Source organism: Colobus angolensis, unplaced genomic scaffold (genome assembly GCF_000951035.1).
Source record: "Colobus angolensis palliatus isolate OR3802 unplaced genomic scaffold, Cang.pa_1.0 Scaffold519, whole genome shotgun sequence".
In the NCBI taxonomy this organism is placed as follows: domain Eukaryota; kingdom Metazoa; phylum Chordata; class Mammalia; order Primates; family Cercopithecidae; genus Colobus; species Colobus angolensis.
In genome coordinates, this window is record NW_012118699.1 from 337,199 (window position 1) to 357,535 (window position 20,337).

The 20,337-nt window shown below is 42.0% G+C and overlaps 1 protein-coding gene across 1 annotated transcript in view; it reads left to right on the plus strand.

The window, feature by feature from the left end:
* Positions 1–11,934, plus strand: part of LOC105525098 (putative V-set and immunoglobulin domain-containing-like protein IGHV4OR15-8) — a 29,154-nt gene extending 17,220 nt beyond the window's left edge. Inside the window, exon 2 of the mRNA XM_011960622.1 lies at positions 11,284–11,934. Within this exon, the coding sequence (XP_011816012.1) occupies positions 11,284–11,822 (539 nt within the window). The 3' untranslated portion in view covers positions 11,823–11,934. The remainder of the gene's footprint in view (positions 1–11,283) is intronic.
* The last annotated feature ends 8,403 nt before the right edge of the window (positions 11,935–20,337 follow it).

A 20,337-nucleotide genomic window follows, 5' to 3' on the forward strand; every position in this document is an offset into this window, starting at 1 on the left:
AAATTATCCTTATCATAGACAGAGATATTTCAAGACCCATTCTCCTAACATAAGTTTCTCTCTTTTACTTGGTTGCAAGATTTCGGGGAAAAGGCGACTATATATTTGTGGGAGTCTAACCTCAGAATCTTCTGCATTGCTCTAGCAGAATCAAAAATTGAACACCAGTGAGCTCTTTATTCTCACTAAAATGTGTCTTCGGAAATGTTAACATTTTGTCCAGAATCTGTGCTCACAAGCAACGATGTTTCTTAGTGCACTGTTGCCCTGGTGGAGGCCTTGCAGACCCTCTCCCTCACCTGTGCTGTCTCTGGATTTTCCATCATAACCAGCACTTCCTGCTGGAGCTGGATCCATGAGTCCACGTGGGAAGGACTGGAGTGAATCAGGTGCACATGTCATGAAGGGAGAAAAAATTCCCACCCACCCCTTATAAATCCAGTCACCATCTCCAAATTTGGGTCCAAAAAGCGCTTGTTTTTACAGCTGAGCTTTGTGAGCAACAAGCACACAACCATGTATTTTTAAAGAAAAGACAGAGTGAGGGGACCACAGTGTGAGCTCACAGCCAAACCTTCCTGGAGGGGTGCACAGGACAGCAAGGGGTGCTGATGATGGAAGGAGTTGCTCTGGATTCCAGGGCAAACGCACGACCATTGTAGAGGCACTCAGGTCCGCCGGGGGCTCTCAGGAACCGTGAGGAAAACGAGGACACCGGAGGGGACTGGGTACAGCAGGGGGCGCAGGACTATTGTGGGAACTCAGAAAGAGCAGGTTCTAGGCTCAGCCTCAGGGCAGGTGCAGCTGGGGTGAAAAGGGGCTGGATAAGGGGTTTTGTGTCACCATCCTATTTCCCCACTAGACACCCTCCACTACATCTGTTCTAATGCATGTGCGTGTTTGTATGATTAAAAAATCATATTTCTATAAATATATAACCATATATATTGGGTATATCAAGTTTTCCTCTTCAACTTATATCGGCCTTGTCCGTAAGGACTAACTCCCCGTAATTACTTGAGGACCTCATAAATTGTGGTCAGTTTTGTAGGTTTCCTCTCTTTCTCTATCTCCCTTTCTTCCTTGTTCTCTCTCACACAAATGGACATACCCCCACTCCACACACAAAGAAATCTATGACTTTCATTACCTGAAGTATTGAATAAAATTGATTAATGTGCAGCTTTCTCAGCTTTGTTGTTGTTCATGCTGTTGTAAGTATAAGAACCATGACTTTCTCAGCTGTGTACTTCTCCAAGCTGAGTAGCAGCTTTGTGATAATACTGAGAGGGCCAACAATCCAAATGTCAATCATCAGTTTAACTAGTAAACAAATTGTGGAAAAGTCATTCATCAGCAGACTACCGACAGTGACGATAATATACTAATGTCGGATATGCTCAACAGCATGGTTAAATTCACATATGGTGAGTAAAACGAGCCAAACAAATAAAAGTACATACATATGATACACTTTTATCAATTCTATAGAATTAAAACTAAAGTTACATAAAGAATCAGCAGTTCACTGTGAATATTGTAGGAGAAGGGAAAGTCTAGACAGGAGGAATTACAGAACAAGAGAAAATTTTGAGCGTAATTGACTAGTTATCTATGCTAATAATAATGATCTCTGTGACAATATTTGTACAATTGAACACTTCATGTGAAGATTTTTTTTTAGCTTAACGTCATTAAAGACAGTACTAACTGTAACATGTGTAATTTGGTAGAAACGGAATCAGACAGAAATAAAATACATAAGAAGTCAGAGACTCTTGAATATTCATAGGAATGAGCCTGCCCTTCTCTATATTTTTATGGAAACACAACAATACGGCAAAATAATGACATCATTTTATGAAGTGAAGGGGGTTTATTAAGCCACTCCAGGCATGTTATATTAGTTTGTTTTCCCACTGCTACAAGGAACTACCTGAATTTGGGTAATTTATAAAGAAAACAGGTTATTGACTCATAGTTCTGCATGGTGGAGAGGCCTCGAGAAACTTGCAGTAAAGGCAGACTGTGAAGGGGAAACAAAGAGACGGCTCACATGGCAGCAGGAGGAGTGGGGAGAGCTACCACACACTTTAAATTTTCAGATCTCCTGAGACCTCAATCGCTATCATGAAAACAGCATGGAGGAGCCGCCCCCATAATCCAGTCACCTCTCACCAGGTCCCTCCCTGGACTTGTGGAGATTCCAATTCAAGATCAGATTTGGGTGGGAACCCAGAGCCAACCATATCTCATGTCCAGCTCTGTCCCGGAGTTGGCTCAGGGATCAGGTGTGTCCTGTTCATAGGAGCTGGGGCACCAAGCTCCCAGCCCCAGCTGTAGCTGATGGCATGCAAAGGCCGAGATATGTCAACTGAGATTCAGTGTGGATGTGATACCTGGTGGTGACACACCCTCAGACCAAGTGGATGTGGAAGGGATAATTATCTCCACACTAGAGGTGTCTGCTGAGAGCAGGGCAGTTCTCTCAGGAAAGTCCACAATGGCTTGATAGAGCAGGGAAGGAGACGGGCTCAGGGTTTTTACCATGGTTTGGTGGTCGGGGGGGACTGAGTGTTTCTACTCACAGAAAGGGGTTTGTAGAATAGGAAACTCCCACTCGCATCAAATAAGGCAGCTCCTGTGATCCTGACTGATATTCACCTTGTGTGTAAAAAAAGGAGGTAATGGAGGAACGAGCCTTAAGCTATCAGCAGTCACACACCAATATACAGTGTGACAAGTTATTCTATGTAGCAACTATAAAAATAACGAACAAGAAAAGAGATAAGGGCTCAATATGATGGACAATACCAAGGTCTACAGAAAATGAGATGAGTGTTTATAAGCCAAAGCAAATAGTAATGAGAAGCAGGAGGAAGGTGTGGGGAATTAGACCGGGGTCCCGGTCCAGTGACTTGGGTGGAAACGTATTACTATTAAGGGTTATCAGCTTAGTCTGAAGGTCTTAGGTCAGCTATCTGTTTAAAAACATCAGGAACACCAGAGGATCTTTGCTCAGTTTAACGTCTCCTATTTTATTAGCGTTGCAATCCTGTGAAAAAAAAATTTTTTTTTTGAGATGGACTTTCGCTCTTGTTGCCTAGGCTGGAATGAAATGGCACGATCTTGGCTCACCGCAACTTCCAACTCCCGGATTCAAGTGATTCTCCTGCCTCAGCCTCCCAATAGCTGATATTACAGGCATGCACAACCACACCCGGCTAATTTTGTATTTTCGGTAGAGACAGGGTTTCTCCCAGTTGGTCAGGCTGGTCTCAAACTCTGGACCTCAGGTGCCCACCCTGCCTTGGCCTCCAAAAGTGCTGGGATTACAGGTGTGAGCCACTGCGCCAGGCCAAAAATATTATTGATTCTTTTTTGTTTGTTTTTAGAGATGAAGTCTCTCTCTATTGCACGTTTGAAGTGCAGTTGTGTGGTAACAGTTCACTGTAATCTTGAAATCTTGGCTCACAGAGTATGATCATATGTATGGTGCAGGTATGTGTCTGTGTGTGCTTACCCGGCATGGGGTTCTCTGATTTTTGGGTCTGTGGTTAGGTGTTTCACTTTCTTAAGATGTTTTTCTTAAGAAATATATCTTAAGATATAAGTATATCATTATTTCTTAAGATATTTTTCTCTGTGTTTCTAACTTCTATTTCTGAAATTTGAAATATATCTACACTATACTTTTTGATATTAGTTCTTATATTTCTTCACTCGTTTTCCCCTTGAAATTCATTTTGTGTAATTTCCAGTAATGGAGTTTAAATTCCTGATTTCATTTATAAGCTGAGCAAATTCTAAGCTGAGCATACCCAAGGTATATTCAGTTTTATACTGAATCACTTTTGATGATTTTATGAATTTCCATGTGATTCTTTCTTAGTATTTCTGTCTGTCAGTTACCTATCTAATCTTGCATTGTGTCCACATTTTCTTTCAGACACTTTTAACAAATTAATTTTAATTACTTTAAATATCCTACTTAATAAGATAGTTCTAGTATTGTGTCATTTACAAATATCAATTCTGATGATTTTTCCATTATGACTTTGGTGTTTTTCATTGATGTATGTCAATGTTTTTGTTGATAGCCAGCCATATTTGAATCCTTGATATTGACTTATTATTTTATTTTGTGCATTTCTGCCCGTATTTTACCACACCCTGTCTTTGCTGGGCCTTGGTTGTGAAGATGTCTGTGCATCTCTTCAGAGCTGTATTTGACATTTCCTTTTGCAATGGCTGTAGGAGTTGAAGTGTATTCTTCTATGTCCACCAGAGACTTCATATCCTCTAGTGAGACCTTGTTTTTTATGCCTGCTTGGCTTTGAATATTCACCTCATTCCATTCTACAGAGAATCTCTTTCACGTTCCTACGGTGAATTAAAGTGTTGTATTTAGCTGCCAATTGTGAAATTAGTGGAAGGCTTTAGACTAAAGGAAGAGTCTCTGACCTCTCGTGGGGCCATATTTCTAGAAAATCATTGTGATCCTGAGTCTGAGTGTGACCTTCCAAGTTTTTCCGACCCTCCTCCTAATGGGGTGCTGGTCTGTGTGTTCTTGCCTCTTCCCCCGGGGTAGAGTCCTCCTGTTTTCCCCAGTTGTTCCCTCCCACTGCTCTAATGTTCCCTATTGATGTCACCATCTTCCAGATCTGCTGCCATGACCTGCAGATTAAGGCTCTGATTCCGTAAGAAAGTGAGGGAGCTGCTTCTCAATAGATCTTTGATGGGGACCTCTGTTCCCATATCAACTCATGAGGGGTAGCTTCAGTGCCCTAGGATACTGATTTTCATGGCTTGCTCCTGCAGGGTAATATCTTAGTTTTGTAGTGGGAATCAGAGAGCTGGGTCTGGATGAGTTTCAGAAGTGTGGGCTCTCATTCTCTCTCAGACAGTCACTTTGGGAAAGACAGATTTTTGTGACTGTAAAGGATTTAAGAGAATCAGACAACTCTTCAGTATGTTGTCCCTTAGAATTTCTCACTACAACACGCTTCACATACTCGACTTCAAGCAATCCAATGTATATTTGTGCTCCATTTTGTAATGGCCTACACTGAATACGACAGACTCTGCCTCAGGTAATTTCATATCTTGGCTTTATTATTCTACACAAGAACTTGCCTCTCCCTAGATTTCATTTTTTTTTTGTTTTAAAACTTCAATTATCTGAAGCATTAAATAAAACTTGCAAACTTCCATATTTTCTATGTATCTGTTATTGCTGATGTTATTGTTTCAAAAATAAATACATATATATTGCTGATGTTATTGTTTCAAAAATAAATACATAAATATATATATTTCTCATTTATGTACATTTTAAAGCTGAGCAGCATACTTTTTAAGTAAAACCTAGAATAATAAAAGAATCCAAACATTTTTCAGCTGCCCCCCCAAAAAACCAAATTATGGTAAATGTGTTCACTGGAATACTACTCAACACTTATAAGAAATATATTTCTGGCACACAGAACAACAAAGAAAAATATCTAAATGTTTATGATGAGCAAAATAAGCCAGACAAATAAGAATATACACCGTGTTACTCCATTTATGTAATTTCTTTTAAATGAAAAAGAATCTAAGGTAATATCCAGAAGATCAGTAGTTACCTGGGAAAAGGGTAGACAAAAGGAAGGGGAAAGGAGGAGACATACAGAAGAACAAGAGAAAATGTTGAGGGAAACTCACTTGTCCACTTTGGTAATGATGACACTTCATGTTTATAATTGCACACTTTAAATATGTGAAGCTATTATCTGCCAAATAACACTCACAAAATTTATTATAAACAGACAAATGAAAAATTAGACAAAGAAAGGGTGGTATAAAGACAGAAAATACATATTAAATGTCAGAAATGTCTGAGAATTTAACTCCTGAATCCTAGTTCCCTCCTTATTTTTAGGTGAATGGTAGAGTGCAACAAAATCACACGTATTCTCAGTACAGGAAATGGGTTCCACAAAGCATACTAGGTATGTCCAATTCTTACTAAGGTTTGGTTCAGGGAGTAACAATGATGAGGAATAACAGGCTCAGATACCGGGGCTCAGTCATCCCAGACATGGGCTCCTAGACACACACTTAGCCCCTCCTCCATGTGTGAGTTTACATCCACATATGTAAATGGAGAAACCATTGACTCCTACAGAACACAATTTACACAAATATATAAAAAATAAAATAGTGCAAAATATTGATCACAACAAAATTTCCTAATAAGACAGCGTGTTTTCCAAATACCATCATTGTCACCCAACTCCTGCGGGGCCCTGTCATTTTATCTGGAGTCTGCTGTCTCCTCATGGCTCCCACCCCAGAGCTCTCTGTGTAGTAGGAGATATGCAAATAGGGCCCTCCCTCTGCTGTTGAAAACCAGTCAAATCCTGACCCTGCAGCTCTGGGAGAGGAGCCACAGCCCCGGGATTCCCAGCTGTCTCCACTTGGTCACGAACACTGAACACAGAAGACGCACCATGGAGTTTGTGCTGAGTTTGATTTTCCTTGTTGCTATTTTAAAAGGTGATTTATGGAGAATGAGAGATATTGAGTGTGATTGGACATAAGTGAGAGAAACAGGGCCTATGTGTGGTGGTCTCTGACCAGGATGTCTCTGTTTTTGCAGGTGTCCAGTGTGAGGTGCAGCTGGTAGAGTCTGGGGGAGACTTGGTAAAGCCTGGGGGTTCTCTGAGACTCTCTTGTGTAGCCTCTGGATTCACCTTCAGTAGCTATGACATGCACTGGGTCCGCCAGGCTCCAGGAAAGGGTCTGGAGTGGGTCTCAGTTATTAGTACAAGTGGTGGTACCACATACTACGCAGACTCTGTGAAGGGACGATTCACCATCTCCAGAGACAACGCCAAGAACTCACTGTTTCTGCAAATGAACAGCCTGAGAGCCGAGGACACGGCTGTGTATTACTGTGCGAGAGACACAGTGAGGAGAAGTCAGTGTGAGCCCAGACACAAACCTCCCTGCAGGGCAACTGGGACAACCAGGGAACGCCTGGGACACTGTGCACGGGGCTGTCTCCAGGGGCAAGTGCAGGTGGTGCAAGGGCTGGTTTCCCATCATGGTCTGGAGCTGCCTTGCTACCAAATTACCCCAGGGAATTTCTCTAGATTTACAATTCTGTACTAACATTTGGTGTTGTCTCTGACTGCAAAACATCCCCACAACCTTGTATCTTTTTTTTTTTTCTTTTTGTATCAGGAGGACACATCCACACCCTGCAGAAGCCTGAGTGTCACTCTGGGGGCAGAGATGACCCTGCCTTGATCACACTGGTCAGTGTCCTGAGGAGCATACCCCACAGCGGACCCCGATGACTCCAGTAATGGCTCTGCCTCAAAACCATTGAAGAGTCCTTCCTTCCATTAGAGTAGACCACAGCACCTGGGCTTCAGCACAAGCCGTACCATAGACGTCACAAAGCAGCAGCTTGACACCTGATCCATGTGCATGTTCCTGCCTTTAGAGACTGGGAGAGGGGTGTATTCTCAAGGTCAACACACTCTTTGTGGATTTTGAAACAGAACGCCTGCTTTTACTTTATTTCATTTGAAGATAAATGAACAAATATGCATCTGCAAATGATTGTAATTTTCACATAAGGTTGTGTTTTCTGTAGGTATTTTTCAACAAACCAAGAAAATGTATTTTCCACTTTCACTGGTTTTTCTCCATGTGCAGAGACCTTGAGTAGAGCATGTCTGACTGCATCTGTCTGTTTTCACACTGCTGATAAAGACTTACCAGAGAATGGGCAATTTACAACGGAAAGAGTTTTTTTGGACTTACAGTTTCACGTGGCTGGAAAGGCCTCACCACCACAGTGAAAGGTGAAAGGCACATCTGACATGGCAGCAGATGAGAGAAGAGAGCTCGTGCTGGGGTCTCCCCTTTTTAGAACTGTCAGATCTCATGAGACTCATTCACTATTATGAGAACAGTGCAGGAGAGACCCACCCCCATAATTCAGTCACCTCCCACTGGGCCCCTCCCACAACATTGGGAATCATGGGAGTTTCACTTCCATATGAGACCTGAGTGGGGACAGAGCCAAACCATATCATTCCACCCCCTGCCCCCTCCCAAATCTCATGTCCTCACATTTCAAAACCAATCATGCCTTCCCAGCAGCTCCCCAAAGTCCAAACTCATTTCGTCATTAACTCAGAAGTCCACAGTACAACCTTTCATCTGAGACAAGGCAAGTCCCTTCCACTTGTGAGCCTGTAAATTCAAAAGCAAGTTACAGGCATTGGGTAAACATACCCATTCCAAGTGACAGACATTGGCCATAACAAAGAGGCCCCATGCAAGTCCAAAATCCAGCAGGGCAGTCAAATCATAAAGCTCCGTAATGATCACCTACAATTCCACTTCTCACATCCGGGACATGTTGATTCAACAGGTGGGTCCCGATGGTCTTGAGCAGCTCCACCCCTGTGGATTTACAGGATACGGCATCCCTCCTGGCTGCTTTCACAGGCTGGTGTTGAGTGTCTGTGGCTTTTCCAGGCACACAGTGCAAGCTGTCAGTGGATCTACCATTCTGGGATCTGGAGGATGGCAGCCCTTTTCTCACAGCTCCACTCGACAGTGCCCCAGTCGAGACTCTGTGTGGGAGCTCTGGCCCTATATTTCGCTTCCTCACTGCCCTAGCAGAGGTTCTCCATGAGTACTCCACCGCTGCAGCAAACTTATGACTGGACATCCAGGTGTTTTCATACGTCTTCTGAAATCTAGGCAGAGGTTCTCAAACCCCAATTCTTAGCACTCTTTCCATAATGGTTCACTTCTTTTGGCCTGTTCATTACTGGTATTTTTCAAAGGAATCTCACTTGAATCTTTCCTCTTTTGCTTTTTGTCTCCATGACAATGTTGAGAAGTTTTACCTCCAGCAACATAAGATGATCTAGTGACCTGACCCATTTGTGGCAAACAATATCTACAAATTCAGAAGCTCTTTGTTTTTCTTTCCACAAATTATAATTCTTTCTGTTCTGTGTATAAGCATATCCTAGCAACCCTGTACACATCCACATAGAGGTCTACAAGCTTATGAATTATTCTCTGTAAATAAAAATTTATCTCAATTTCCCTCAATGTTCATAATTCTCCTGAGGGTGAGGAAGGTCCTTCTTGATCTGTTCAAACTAAATGCCCAGGGACCATCTGGTAGGTAAGGAGCTCACCTGGCTCTGGTGTGGGGTCTGTTTCTTTCCCTCTGTTGTCCCACAGGTAAGACCAGTTGTTCAGTGAACGGGTGGCCTGCCCCTCCACACCTGTGGGTGTTTCTCGTTAGGTGGAATGAGAGACTTGAGAAAAGAAATAAGACACAGAGACAAAGTATAGAGAAAGAAAAGCGGGGCCCAGGGGACCGGCGCTCAGCTTACAGAGGACCCACGACGCACCGGTCTCTGAGTTCCGTTAGTATTTATTGATCATTATCTTTACCATCTTAAACATAAGGGAGTGGCTGGACAATAGGATCATTGTAGGGAGGAAATCAGCAGTAAGACATATGAACAAAAATCCCTGTGACATGAATAAGTTAAAAGGAAAATGCTGTGCCTTGAGATGCATATGCAAACATCTCCATAAACCTTTTAGCAGCATTGCTCCAGCAAGTCCCACCTTATTCCTAAAGGCGGTTTTCTCCTTGCTCAGTAAACAAAGCACACAATGGGTTTTACACCGAGATGTTCCATTGCCCAGGGACGGGCAGGATTTTTAACCAGCAAGCTGCCTTCAGGTACTTGTTTAACAAAGACACATCCTGCACAGCCGAAAATCCGTTAAGCCTTGAGTCACCACAGCACATGTCTCTTGCAAGGACAAGGTTGGGGGCAGGGTCACAGATTAATAGCATCTCAAATACAGAACCAAATGGAGTCTCTTATGTCTACTTGTTTCTATATAGACACAGTAACAGGCTGATCTCTCTTTCTTTTCCCCACAGTTCAGGTCCTAATAAGACAGCCCAGGTTTGTCCTGATTTCAAAACACATCAGACTTCTGAAGACTCTCCTGTTATCCACATCCAAGGAGATAGATTGTTTATTACGTAATTCACCAAACTAATGTCAAATGCACAAGTTGCAATACAGCACATCGTAGAGTGTGTTCATGCAAATCAATGGAGGATAAAGTCTTTCAGAGACAGATGGACCTGAAATGATAAATATGTGGGTAAGGACTCTGGGCTTGATAAATATGTGGCTGTTTCACAAGTGTGACCTGTCAGGGAAGGACCAGAGTTTCTTGTGCTCTAGAGGAGAGGGGTCACAGGGTTTCTCTCTGGTTCCCAGGAAAGGTAATCGCACTAATCTTTATGATCTTCATGAGACTATCCTCCAGTGCTGACCTGTTATAGAGTTTTTGTCTGAAGTTGTCACTGCAATCCAGAATCTACATATTTTTAATCAGAATTGTTTAGAGACCAGGCCACATCTTCAAGGTCACACACTGAGAAGAATGGACACATGTCCCACTACCTTCTCCTAAGATCTCAGACTGAATCCCAAATACCAAAAGGTCACAGAAGGACAGCTCTCTGGTGCTTTTATAAATGACCCACTTCCAGGGACAGTGAGCTTCCCTCTAACCATGATGGATGTTCTGAACTACAATAAACATTGGATGGATCCAGGATTGCTTGAAGTCACTGTCATTATTACATTCAGCAGTTGTTTCAATGTGTCTGAAGTAGTAAATGACAATGTAAATGACCTGGATATGTGGTTGGTTTTATATGAATCTTTAAGGGTAGAACAGTTGACCCTATTCCAAAATCTGTCCCTGATCCATGATCACACTCATCTCCCAGACCACCTCCTTCAGCACATCTCACATCTCCCTGCCTGGAAGAAGAGGACTCTGGACTTGGTGAGGGGAGGCCCCAGGAAGAGACCCAAGTTCTCAGAGGGCACAGCCAGCATCCTCCTCTCAGGGTGAGCCCGAAAGACAGGGTCCTCCATCCTCTTTTTACACCTCTCCATACAAAGGCACCACCCACATGCAAATCCTTACTTAGGCACCTACAGGAAACCACCACACATTTCCTTAAATTCAGGGTCCTGCTCACATGGGAGATGCTCTCTGAGAGTCACGGACATCCTGTGTAAGAACATGAAGCACCTGTGGTTCTTCCTCTTCCTGGCGGCAGCTCCCAGATGTGAGTGTCTCGGGGATGCAGATATGACGATATGGGAGGCTGTCTCTGATCTCAGGGCTCACTGTGGGTCTCTCTGTTCACAGGGGTCCTGTCCCAGGTGCAGCTGCAGGAGTCGGGCCCAGGACTGGTGAAGCCTTCGGAGACCCTGTCCCTCACCTGCGCTGTCTCTGGTTACTCCATCAGCAGTGGTTACTACTGGGGCTGGATCCGCCAGTCCCCAGGGAAGGGGCTGGAGTGGATTGGGCACATCGATAATAGTGGGAGCAAATACCTTAACCCGTCCCTCAAGAGCCGAGTCACCCTGTCAGTAGACACGTCCAAGAACCAATTCTCCCTGAAGCTGAGCTCTGTGACCGCCGCGGACACGGCCGTGTATTACTGTGCGAGAGGCACAGTGAGGGGAGGCGAGTGTGAGCCCAGACACAAACCTCCCTGCAGGGAGACGGAGGGGGCGGGCGCAGGTGCCGCTCAGGACCAGCAGGGGGCGCGCGGGGACCACAGAGCAGGAGGCCGGGTCAGGAGCAGGTGCAGGGAGGGCGGGGCTTCCTCATCTGCTCAGTGCTCTCCCTCCTCACCAGCACCTCAGCTCTCTGCAGGGCTCCTCTTAGTTTATTATCTGTGATTCTTCTTCCTCACATTCTTGTGCCAGGAAAGAAAGGAGGAAGACAAATTTTCCTCTTATAGTTGAAGTTTCACCAATTACTAGGAACTTACCTGCAAGTTCCTGCACGGTCCATTATAATTTATTGTTTAAAATATATATATATACTAATGGTTGTCACCATCTCTTGGTTTGTGTCATCAATTGAATTGTTCCGTCTTTGAAACTCATATGCTGAAGCCTTAAATTCAATGGATCTCTATTGGAATTTTAATGATACAATTAAGGTTAAATGTGGTCAGAAGTGTAAGACCCTAATGCAACAGACCTGTTGTATTTATAAGAAGAGGAAGAGACACCAGAGACCTCTCACTCTTCACGTGCACGCAGAGAAGAGGCCATGCGGAGACGCAGTGCACTAGAAAGTGGCCAAGTGCAAGCCAGGAAGAAGCCGCACCAAGAACCAACCCTGCCAGCACCTTGATCTTCAACATTCAGACTTCAAAATTTTAAGCAAATCAATATTTGTTGTTTAAGCCACCCACTCCGTGTTGGCTTCCTATGAAGACCCAGACCGACTAATACCACATAACTCTGTTAGCGCTGTCCCTGGATGGAGAATCAGCCCCTTGAGACTGGGCACATCTCTCAGATTTCTACATAAAGTAGGCAAAAAATAGTAGCTCTGATATAAAAACTTGTCATGTCCCTGTTGGCCAATTTCTGGGCAAAGTGTTTCAAAGAAGACCTTGGGACTTTGTCACAAAAGTTGTCTTTTATCTTTTATTAGGACCTATCTAATGGACAATGGGTACCAGTTGGATGGAGACTGACCATTGATCATCTTCTGCTGTCTCCCTAGTATGCCACAGAAAACCACACCAACATTACTCTGTGTCTATAACTTTCTAAATTTGCACTGAATCTATTGCTAAGTAAGGAGCTACATGAGGTCTGAGTTTTGTTCCCTTCCTCCCAGTCTTCCTCAATTACCAAGGGCAGAAGAGACTTTCAATGAAATTTGGCTGTCAACGCCCCCAACGCCACATCACTTTTGAAGGTCCAGGAACTTTATTTGGGGGATAGTGAAATACACTTTTAAATGGAAAGCCCTAAAGCACATACAACAGCTGAAGGAATGGCCACTGTGCACCTGAAGCCCGATGAGGCAGATGGTAGAATCCCTTCCTCCAGGATGTTCCTGGATGTGTGATGGTTGGGTACGTCATGCATATGGAAATAAGGATTGGACTGAGGTAGAAACAAGAGCCATATCCCACAGGAAAACGAAACAAGAAAAAACAGATGGGCATCCGTGAAGACCGTTAATTAAATCTGTTGAGCTTAAGATGAAATTTTTTTCCAAAGTTTTTAATGTTCTTAGCTAAATATGAATCTTGTCAATGAACTGAGAATTAAAAGGAGAATGGAGTTAGAAGTTGAGCGAGAAAAGTTATGAGAGAGCAGAAAGAAAATTCACACAAAACTGTCACATGGCAGAGGCCAGAATGGAGCTGATGCAGCAATGTCATTATTCTGCAGACCTAGTTGAGACCCTTTGGTGTTTAAGGCAGGCCCAGTGTTGAAAAACTCCTTTAGTTTTTGCTTCTCTGGGAAAGGTCTTACCTATCTTTTATTTTACAAAAAGATTTACATGTTGAAGTTCCTTGGTTGGCAGAGTTTTGTTTGTTTTTCATTCTTTTTCCCCAGCAATTTGAATACAGTCATGGGCCACCTAACAGTGTTTCAGTCAGCAATAGACCACATATATGTTTGTGGCCACATAACATTGTAATACCGTGTTTTCACTAAGGATGTTCCATATTTAGATGTGTTTAGATAGAGAGATACTTATCGCGGCATTTCAGTTCCCTGCAGTGTTTGGTGCAGTGACACTCTGCACAGGTTAGTTGTCTGGAAACATTGTGCTATTTCACATAGTCTATGTGTAGTAGGATATTCCTTGTATGTTTGTGAAAGTTCTCCCTATGATGCTTGCACAATGATGACATTGACTAGAAATACATTTCTCAGAAATAATCTCTATCAATAAACCATATATTATTGAATATAATTCCTCTCCATTCTGGACTGAAAACCTTACGCTGAGAAATCTGCTAAATCTGCTCTTTTTCTTTCTGTTTTCAAAAACTTTTTCTTTTAACAATGTGGTTTCAAACTATCTCAGATTTTTCTCATTTGGTTTACCTTACTTAAAATCTATAGAGCTTCTTGGATGTGGGTGAATATTTGCTTTTCCAGATTTAGAAAGTTTCTATGCCATTACTTCTTTGAAAAATCTTTTCACACATCTCTCTCTCTCTCTCTCTCTCCCCCCAATAAACACACACACACACCCTCTTCCTTCACTACCCCTTTTGTATGCAAAAATAAGACTATTTTTGCATAACTCCTCAATGCATCATTTAGTTTTCAATGTGCTTCCTGACTCATAAGTCTTTAACTCTATTTTATTTTTTTCATTGAAATTTTTCTTCTCTGTCTCTACTATTTCAAATGATCTTTCTTTGAGTTTACTGTTTTTTCTATTACTTGATCTAGTCTGGTCTAAAATCCTCTATTAAAATTTTTGGCTGACATTGTATTCTTCAGCATCAATAGGTTTGTTTAGTCATCTTCTAAATGTTTTATCTCTATTAAAATTCTCGCATTGTTCTTGCATGGTGCCACTAGCTCATTGAATATGTTTCTAACATTTACTTAAGGTTTTCTGCCAGGTAAACCACACGCTTCCTTTTCATTGATGTTGGTTTCTGGACCTTTATGTTGTTCTTCTGTTTGGACCATGTTCCTCTGCTTCTTCATTTTCCTTGACTGTCTTTGTTGCTACCTGTTCATTTTAACAAAAGCCACCATACACTCTTCAAAGACGAGGCTCATAGAGATCACCCTCACCAGTCAGCCCAGAGAGTAATTTTGGGTTGCTCAAAATTTCAAAGTAGTCAAACTTCTGTCTGTTCTTAGTGACTCCCAGGATTTACAGGATGATTGATTCTGCCAGGTAGGGGAAGTAGAAACTATTTACTCAGGCAGCCCCTAGAAAAGTTGGGCCACTGGACAAAGTTTTATTATTGAGGTATGATTGATCAAAATAATGTTAGTTCAAGCTTCCCTCAACCAGTCATTAAACATTGAAATTTTATAATTTCTTATTTGGATGTGGGGTTTATTACTGGGATATTTAGCTAAAATCACAAACTAGTTTAAATATGCCTATTGGACAAAATGATCTGCTGCCGAATTTCCATTTTCTGTGTTATCTCTTTTTGCATTTAAATCTAAGTCTGTATTAGACATGCATCCATAATGTGGAAAAATGTCTTAAACTTCCTCAATTTATTTAATTTAATGGGGTTTTCAGAAGATGTGAAAACCTCCTTTGTTTATCAAACACCTGACTATTGGTCCATAGTTTCCTCTTAAATTTTTCTCTCTCCTCTCACATTATCTATAATAAGCAAGGAGAAATGAAGACACACCATCGACAGTTTGCTTAGATATCCCCGCAGCTAAATTTCTAGCTGTCACTAATTCTAACTTCATTCAGTGTAACATAACTAAGATAAACTCTGTAACAAGGTACACATACTTTCCAGTTCTAATACCACGTTTGTGACAGAAACAAAGCAGGTGTGCTCTCTGCGAGGTGGTCATCTGAGGTCTGAGACGAGGGGTCACACAGGTAGTTTTATGATATTTAAGGGTTTGGACAACAACAGTGATAACAATTCTGATCATCACTGGCTCTTATCGGAAAGTTTACAGGTAAAGTTACTGCTGTTATTTGATTTTAACACCTGGTTAGAATGAAGCTCAGAGGAAGAGGTCACATCCTAGGTCACACAGTGAGGAGGAATGGAGCTGTGCTCTGCTCTCCACACTACCTACAAATCCCAGGCACGGGCCCAGGTTCCACTGACACGTGGTATCTGGAGGGCAGTTCTCAGGGTATGTTCTTACCGCACCTGCTTCCTGGGGCAGGGCGCTTCCTTCTCTCAGTTGTGCACTTGCTCCTTCTGCCAGCTCTGAAGTGACCACTTGCATTGCCATGAATTATTCATATTCTCTCCCTTACTATGGCAAAAAAGTATATTTATTAAATTTTCAATTCATTGTCTCTGAAGCACACTGTGTTAGCAGAAAGGAATAAATCACATTCCTTCACCTCCCCCACAGCCAAAAATTCCTGAAACCAGAGCTGATATAATGTACTCATAGGTAGATCTCTGATCCACGGAGGTGGCCTTGGTCTTCAAGTTTCATCAATTTCTGGGAAGCCAAGGACACCTCCGTCTCCTCCTCCCTGCTCTGCAGCTCACCTGAGAACAGCTTTCTCATTGGAATATCATCTGTTTAAGGGATAAAAGTCCCTGCTTTAGGTTTGGGGGCCTGAGTGCACCTACTGGATCCAGCCCAGGACTGGAGATACTTTCCAGAACACAACTTCACCTGACACATGACCAGTCACACTGTTTTACTTGCACAACTTCAGCTTCCTCAGAAGAAAATTAAAATTGCCGAGACTTTTTCATAACCGTTGTGCCATGTCCTTTTTCTGTTTCCTTGCGTGTTCATTTATGTCAGACCAGCTGCCACATCTATGTAATCAGATTAGAATCCTGCCTCCAGTAACACATGAAGAGGACCTTTGATTGTATTTTTGGTCTTTGCTCCAAAATGTAAAGATTACAAAAGTCATCACCTCATTCTTATGTCAAGAGGCGTCTGCACAATCTGATCTTCAATACCTTTGGGAATTCATCAAAGGAATGACATTCCAATCAAAAATTTCCCACTCCCAAAGCTGGAGAGACAAGTGTGTCCAGAATAGCAGTTGACACTTGCTTTACTGAAACATAAGCTGCAGAAGAATATTCTCACACACACACACACACACACACAAACACACACATATGTGTACATATATACATATATACATACATATACATACATATATGTACATAAATATATATACATATATACGTACATATATATATATAAACAAGCTGTTGAGGGCACTTACTTGGTAAGAACTCTAGATGTCTGCAAGACAGATGTGGACTATGGTGAAGTGACAGTTCCAGAGGGCCGAACGCTCCTCAGTGTTCTGGACTTTCCCTCCAGAAACCTCCAGATTAGAAAAAAAAACAATCCAAATATATTTCCTATGGGTCAGAAGTGGGGAAGCTATAATTACTGAAAACTGTACCAAGAGCCTTCTCCAAAAGATCCTACAGGGAAGAACTTTTCCAGTACCTTGTCCTATGTGAAGAAAGACAAATCTGCCATTCCAGATCCCTCCCCCATTCTTCCATGATTGTATGAAGATGTAAGCAAATAGTCCATAGACAGGTAAGATGTAAGCAAATAGTCCAAGTAAGATGTAAGCAAATAGTCCAGGTAAGATGTAAGCAAATAGCCTAGGGAAGGTATAAACAAATAGCTAATCCAGGTAAGACGTAAGCAAATCCAGGTAAATAGTCCAGGTAAGATGTCCCAAGTCCCAGTAGTGTGGAAGGGAAATGTAGGGTTTGAGCCCTGCCACAGAGTCCCTACTAGGGAACTCCGTAGTAGAGCTGCGAGAAGAGGGCCACCATCCTCCAGACCCCAGAATGATATATCCACCAACAACTTGCATTCTGTGCCTGGAAAAGCTGCAGCCACTCATCACCAGCCTGTAAAAGCAGCTGTGAGGCAGGCTGTACCCTGCAAAGCCACAGCGCCAGAGCTGCTCAAGACCATGGGAACCCACCTTTCAGCATCAGCATGACCTGAATTTGGGACATGAAATCAAAAGAGATCATTTTGACGCTTTAAGATTTGACTGCCCTGCTGGATTTTGGACTTGCATAGGATCTGTAGTTCATTTGTTTTGGCCAAATACTCCCATGTGGAATGACTGTATTTACCCAATACCTATAGCCCCATTGTATCTAGGAAGTAACTAACTTGCTTTTAATTTTACAGGTTCACAGGAGGAAGAGACTTGTCATGTTTCAGATGAGACTTTGGACTGTGGACTTTTGAGTTAACACTGAAATGAGTTAAAACTTTGGGGGAACTGTTGGGAAGGCATGATTGGTTCTGAAATATGGGGACTTGCGATTTTGGAGGGGCCAGGGACATGATACGGTTGAGTTGTGTCCCCACCCAAATCTCATCTTGAATTCTCACACATTGTGGGAGGGACCCAGTGGGAGGTAATTTAACCATGGGGGTAGGTCTTTCCCTTACTGTGCTCATCATGGTAAATAAATCTCACAAAAGCTGATGGTTTTATAAGGGGACATTTCCTAGCACATGCTCTCTCTTTGCCTGCTGCCATCTATGTAAAAAATGACTTGCTCATCCTAGACCTCTGCCATGGTTGTGAGGCCTCCCCAGCCATGTGGAACTGTGAGTTCATTAAATCTTTTATTCTGTATAAATTTCCCAGTCTCACGTAGGTCTTTATGAGCTGTGTGAAAACAAACTAATATACCCAGTATTAATCCCAGTGCTTATTAGTAATTTTTAGTTATTTTTCCTCATTCTCTTTCTCCTCCCACCCTCCAGCCTCCAAGAGGCCCCAGTGTGTGTTGTTTCCCTCTGTCCATGTGTTCTCATCGTTTAGCTCCCACTTATAAGTGAGAACATGTAGTATTCGGATTTCTGTTCCTGTGTTAGTTTGCTGAGAGTAATGGCCTCCAGCTCCATCTATGCCTCTGCAAAGGACGTGGTCTCGTTCCTGTTTATGGCTAGTGTATGTGTCCCACCTGTCATAGCCTGGGAAGTTCTTGCGACTCCCCTATGCAGCCTCTGGATTCACCTTCAGTAGCTACTGAATGAGGTGAGTCCACCAGGTTCCAGGAAAGGGGCTGAATTGACTAGTAGATATAAAGTATAATGGAAGTCAGATACACTATGCACACTCTCTGAAGGGTAGACTCACTGTATCCAGATACAATTTCGAGAACTTGCTATGAGAGTGAATGGCCATGTATCACGGTATTTAAGAAACCAAGTGATGGGAAGTCAGTGTGAGACAAGACACAAAATTTCCTGCAGAGACGTGAGGAGGCTGGACTGAAGGGGAAACTCAGCACCCAAATAAGACAGGGGCAGCCCCTGGACAGGTGCAGATGGAGGTCAAGGATTGCTTTTCTTCAGGTCTGTGGCTTCCTCTGCATCTAAAATTCAAAATTGCAGATAATAATTATTTACCAAGTTTTAAAAATGCCATTTAGCAAATATGTGATTTGCAGGTGTGTTCTCCAAGTCTGTGGTTGTCTTTTCACTCCCTCATCAGTGTGTATTGCTGAAACATTTATATTTATCTCTGTGTCTACGTGTGTGCTTGTGTGTATAAATTTGGATAAAGTAACATGTAAAGTTTTATTATTTCTTGATTCATGTTTTTGCATTATGTCTGAAAACTCAGAATAAAATCCACTAACACTGAAAATATTTTCCATGTCTCTAATCTCATGCCACAATTAACTAATGAGTATTTAAAGTTCACTCACTTGATGAGAGGATTATCAACTTAAGTCATTTGGATTATTCTATAAGGGAGATGTGTCCTTCTTTCCATTTTTCCTTGATTCAATTATCTATTAATTTCAGAAACGGTTCAGGGGTGTTTACTTCATACTCTGGTGTAGATCCATGCTACATTATTCATTTTACCGCTCAAATAGCCAGACTTTAATTCAGAGGACAGGAGCTCATTTTCTTTGCACTCTGTGTCTTTGTGATACAAACCATCCTTTTGTTTCTTAACACTTCCCTATTTCCTAGTATTACAAGAAATTCTGAGCTCATTTTCCTGTATTATATTTTCCATACATAGAATCAGCCATTTCTCCAAGGATTTCTGGCCTCTGGTTTGGAGAATCGTATTAAAGTACAAAATTATGATGTTAGGTGTGTGTACTATTAAATGTGGTGTCGGGGATTCTAGGGACTCTAAGCTAACAGTACCATTTGAATATTAACCCACGTTTACGGGCACATGGAAACTATTCATATATCTAATCTTCTGTACGTATATTGCATTAAATATGAGAACACCCCGATATACTTACCTTACTGTAATACCACATATAGACTTTTAACTTTTCTTCCTTGCCTGCTCATAACCATCCACTCCAAAATGAAGAATTCCACTCCATCACATGTCATTGAATTATCTAGTTGCACAATTTCAGGTCACATGCACAGCGGTATCAGATTTAAGCTGTACTTGTTTGAAAGCATGTTTATCTATTAAAGCACGGTGCTTCTATGCAGTTTCATTACAGTTTAGACTTACAGAATCCCCTAATGTTATTTAGGTGAGAGATTGTGTGTGTCACCTTTCAAAGTGTAGTTATTTCAAATACACTATATAATTTTATTTAAAATTTCATAAAACCAACTTATACATAAAGTAAGCATATGAAGATTTTCCAGGAATTTAGAAAGAGGGTATCACGTAAGTGAATTGAGCACTGATTAAGGTGGTGATACTTATTTTATTTTATTTTATTTTTTT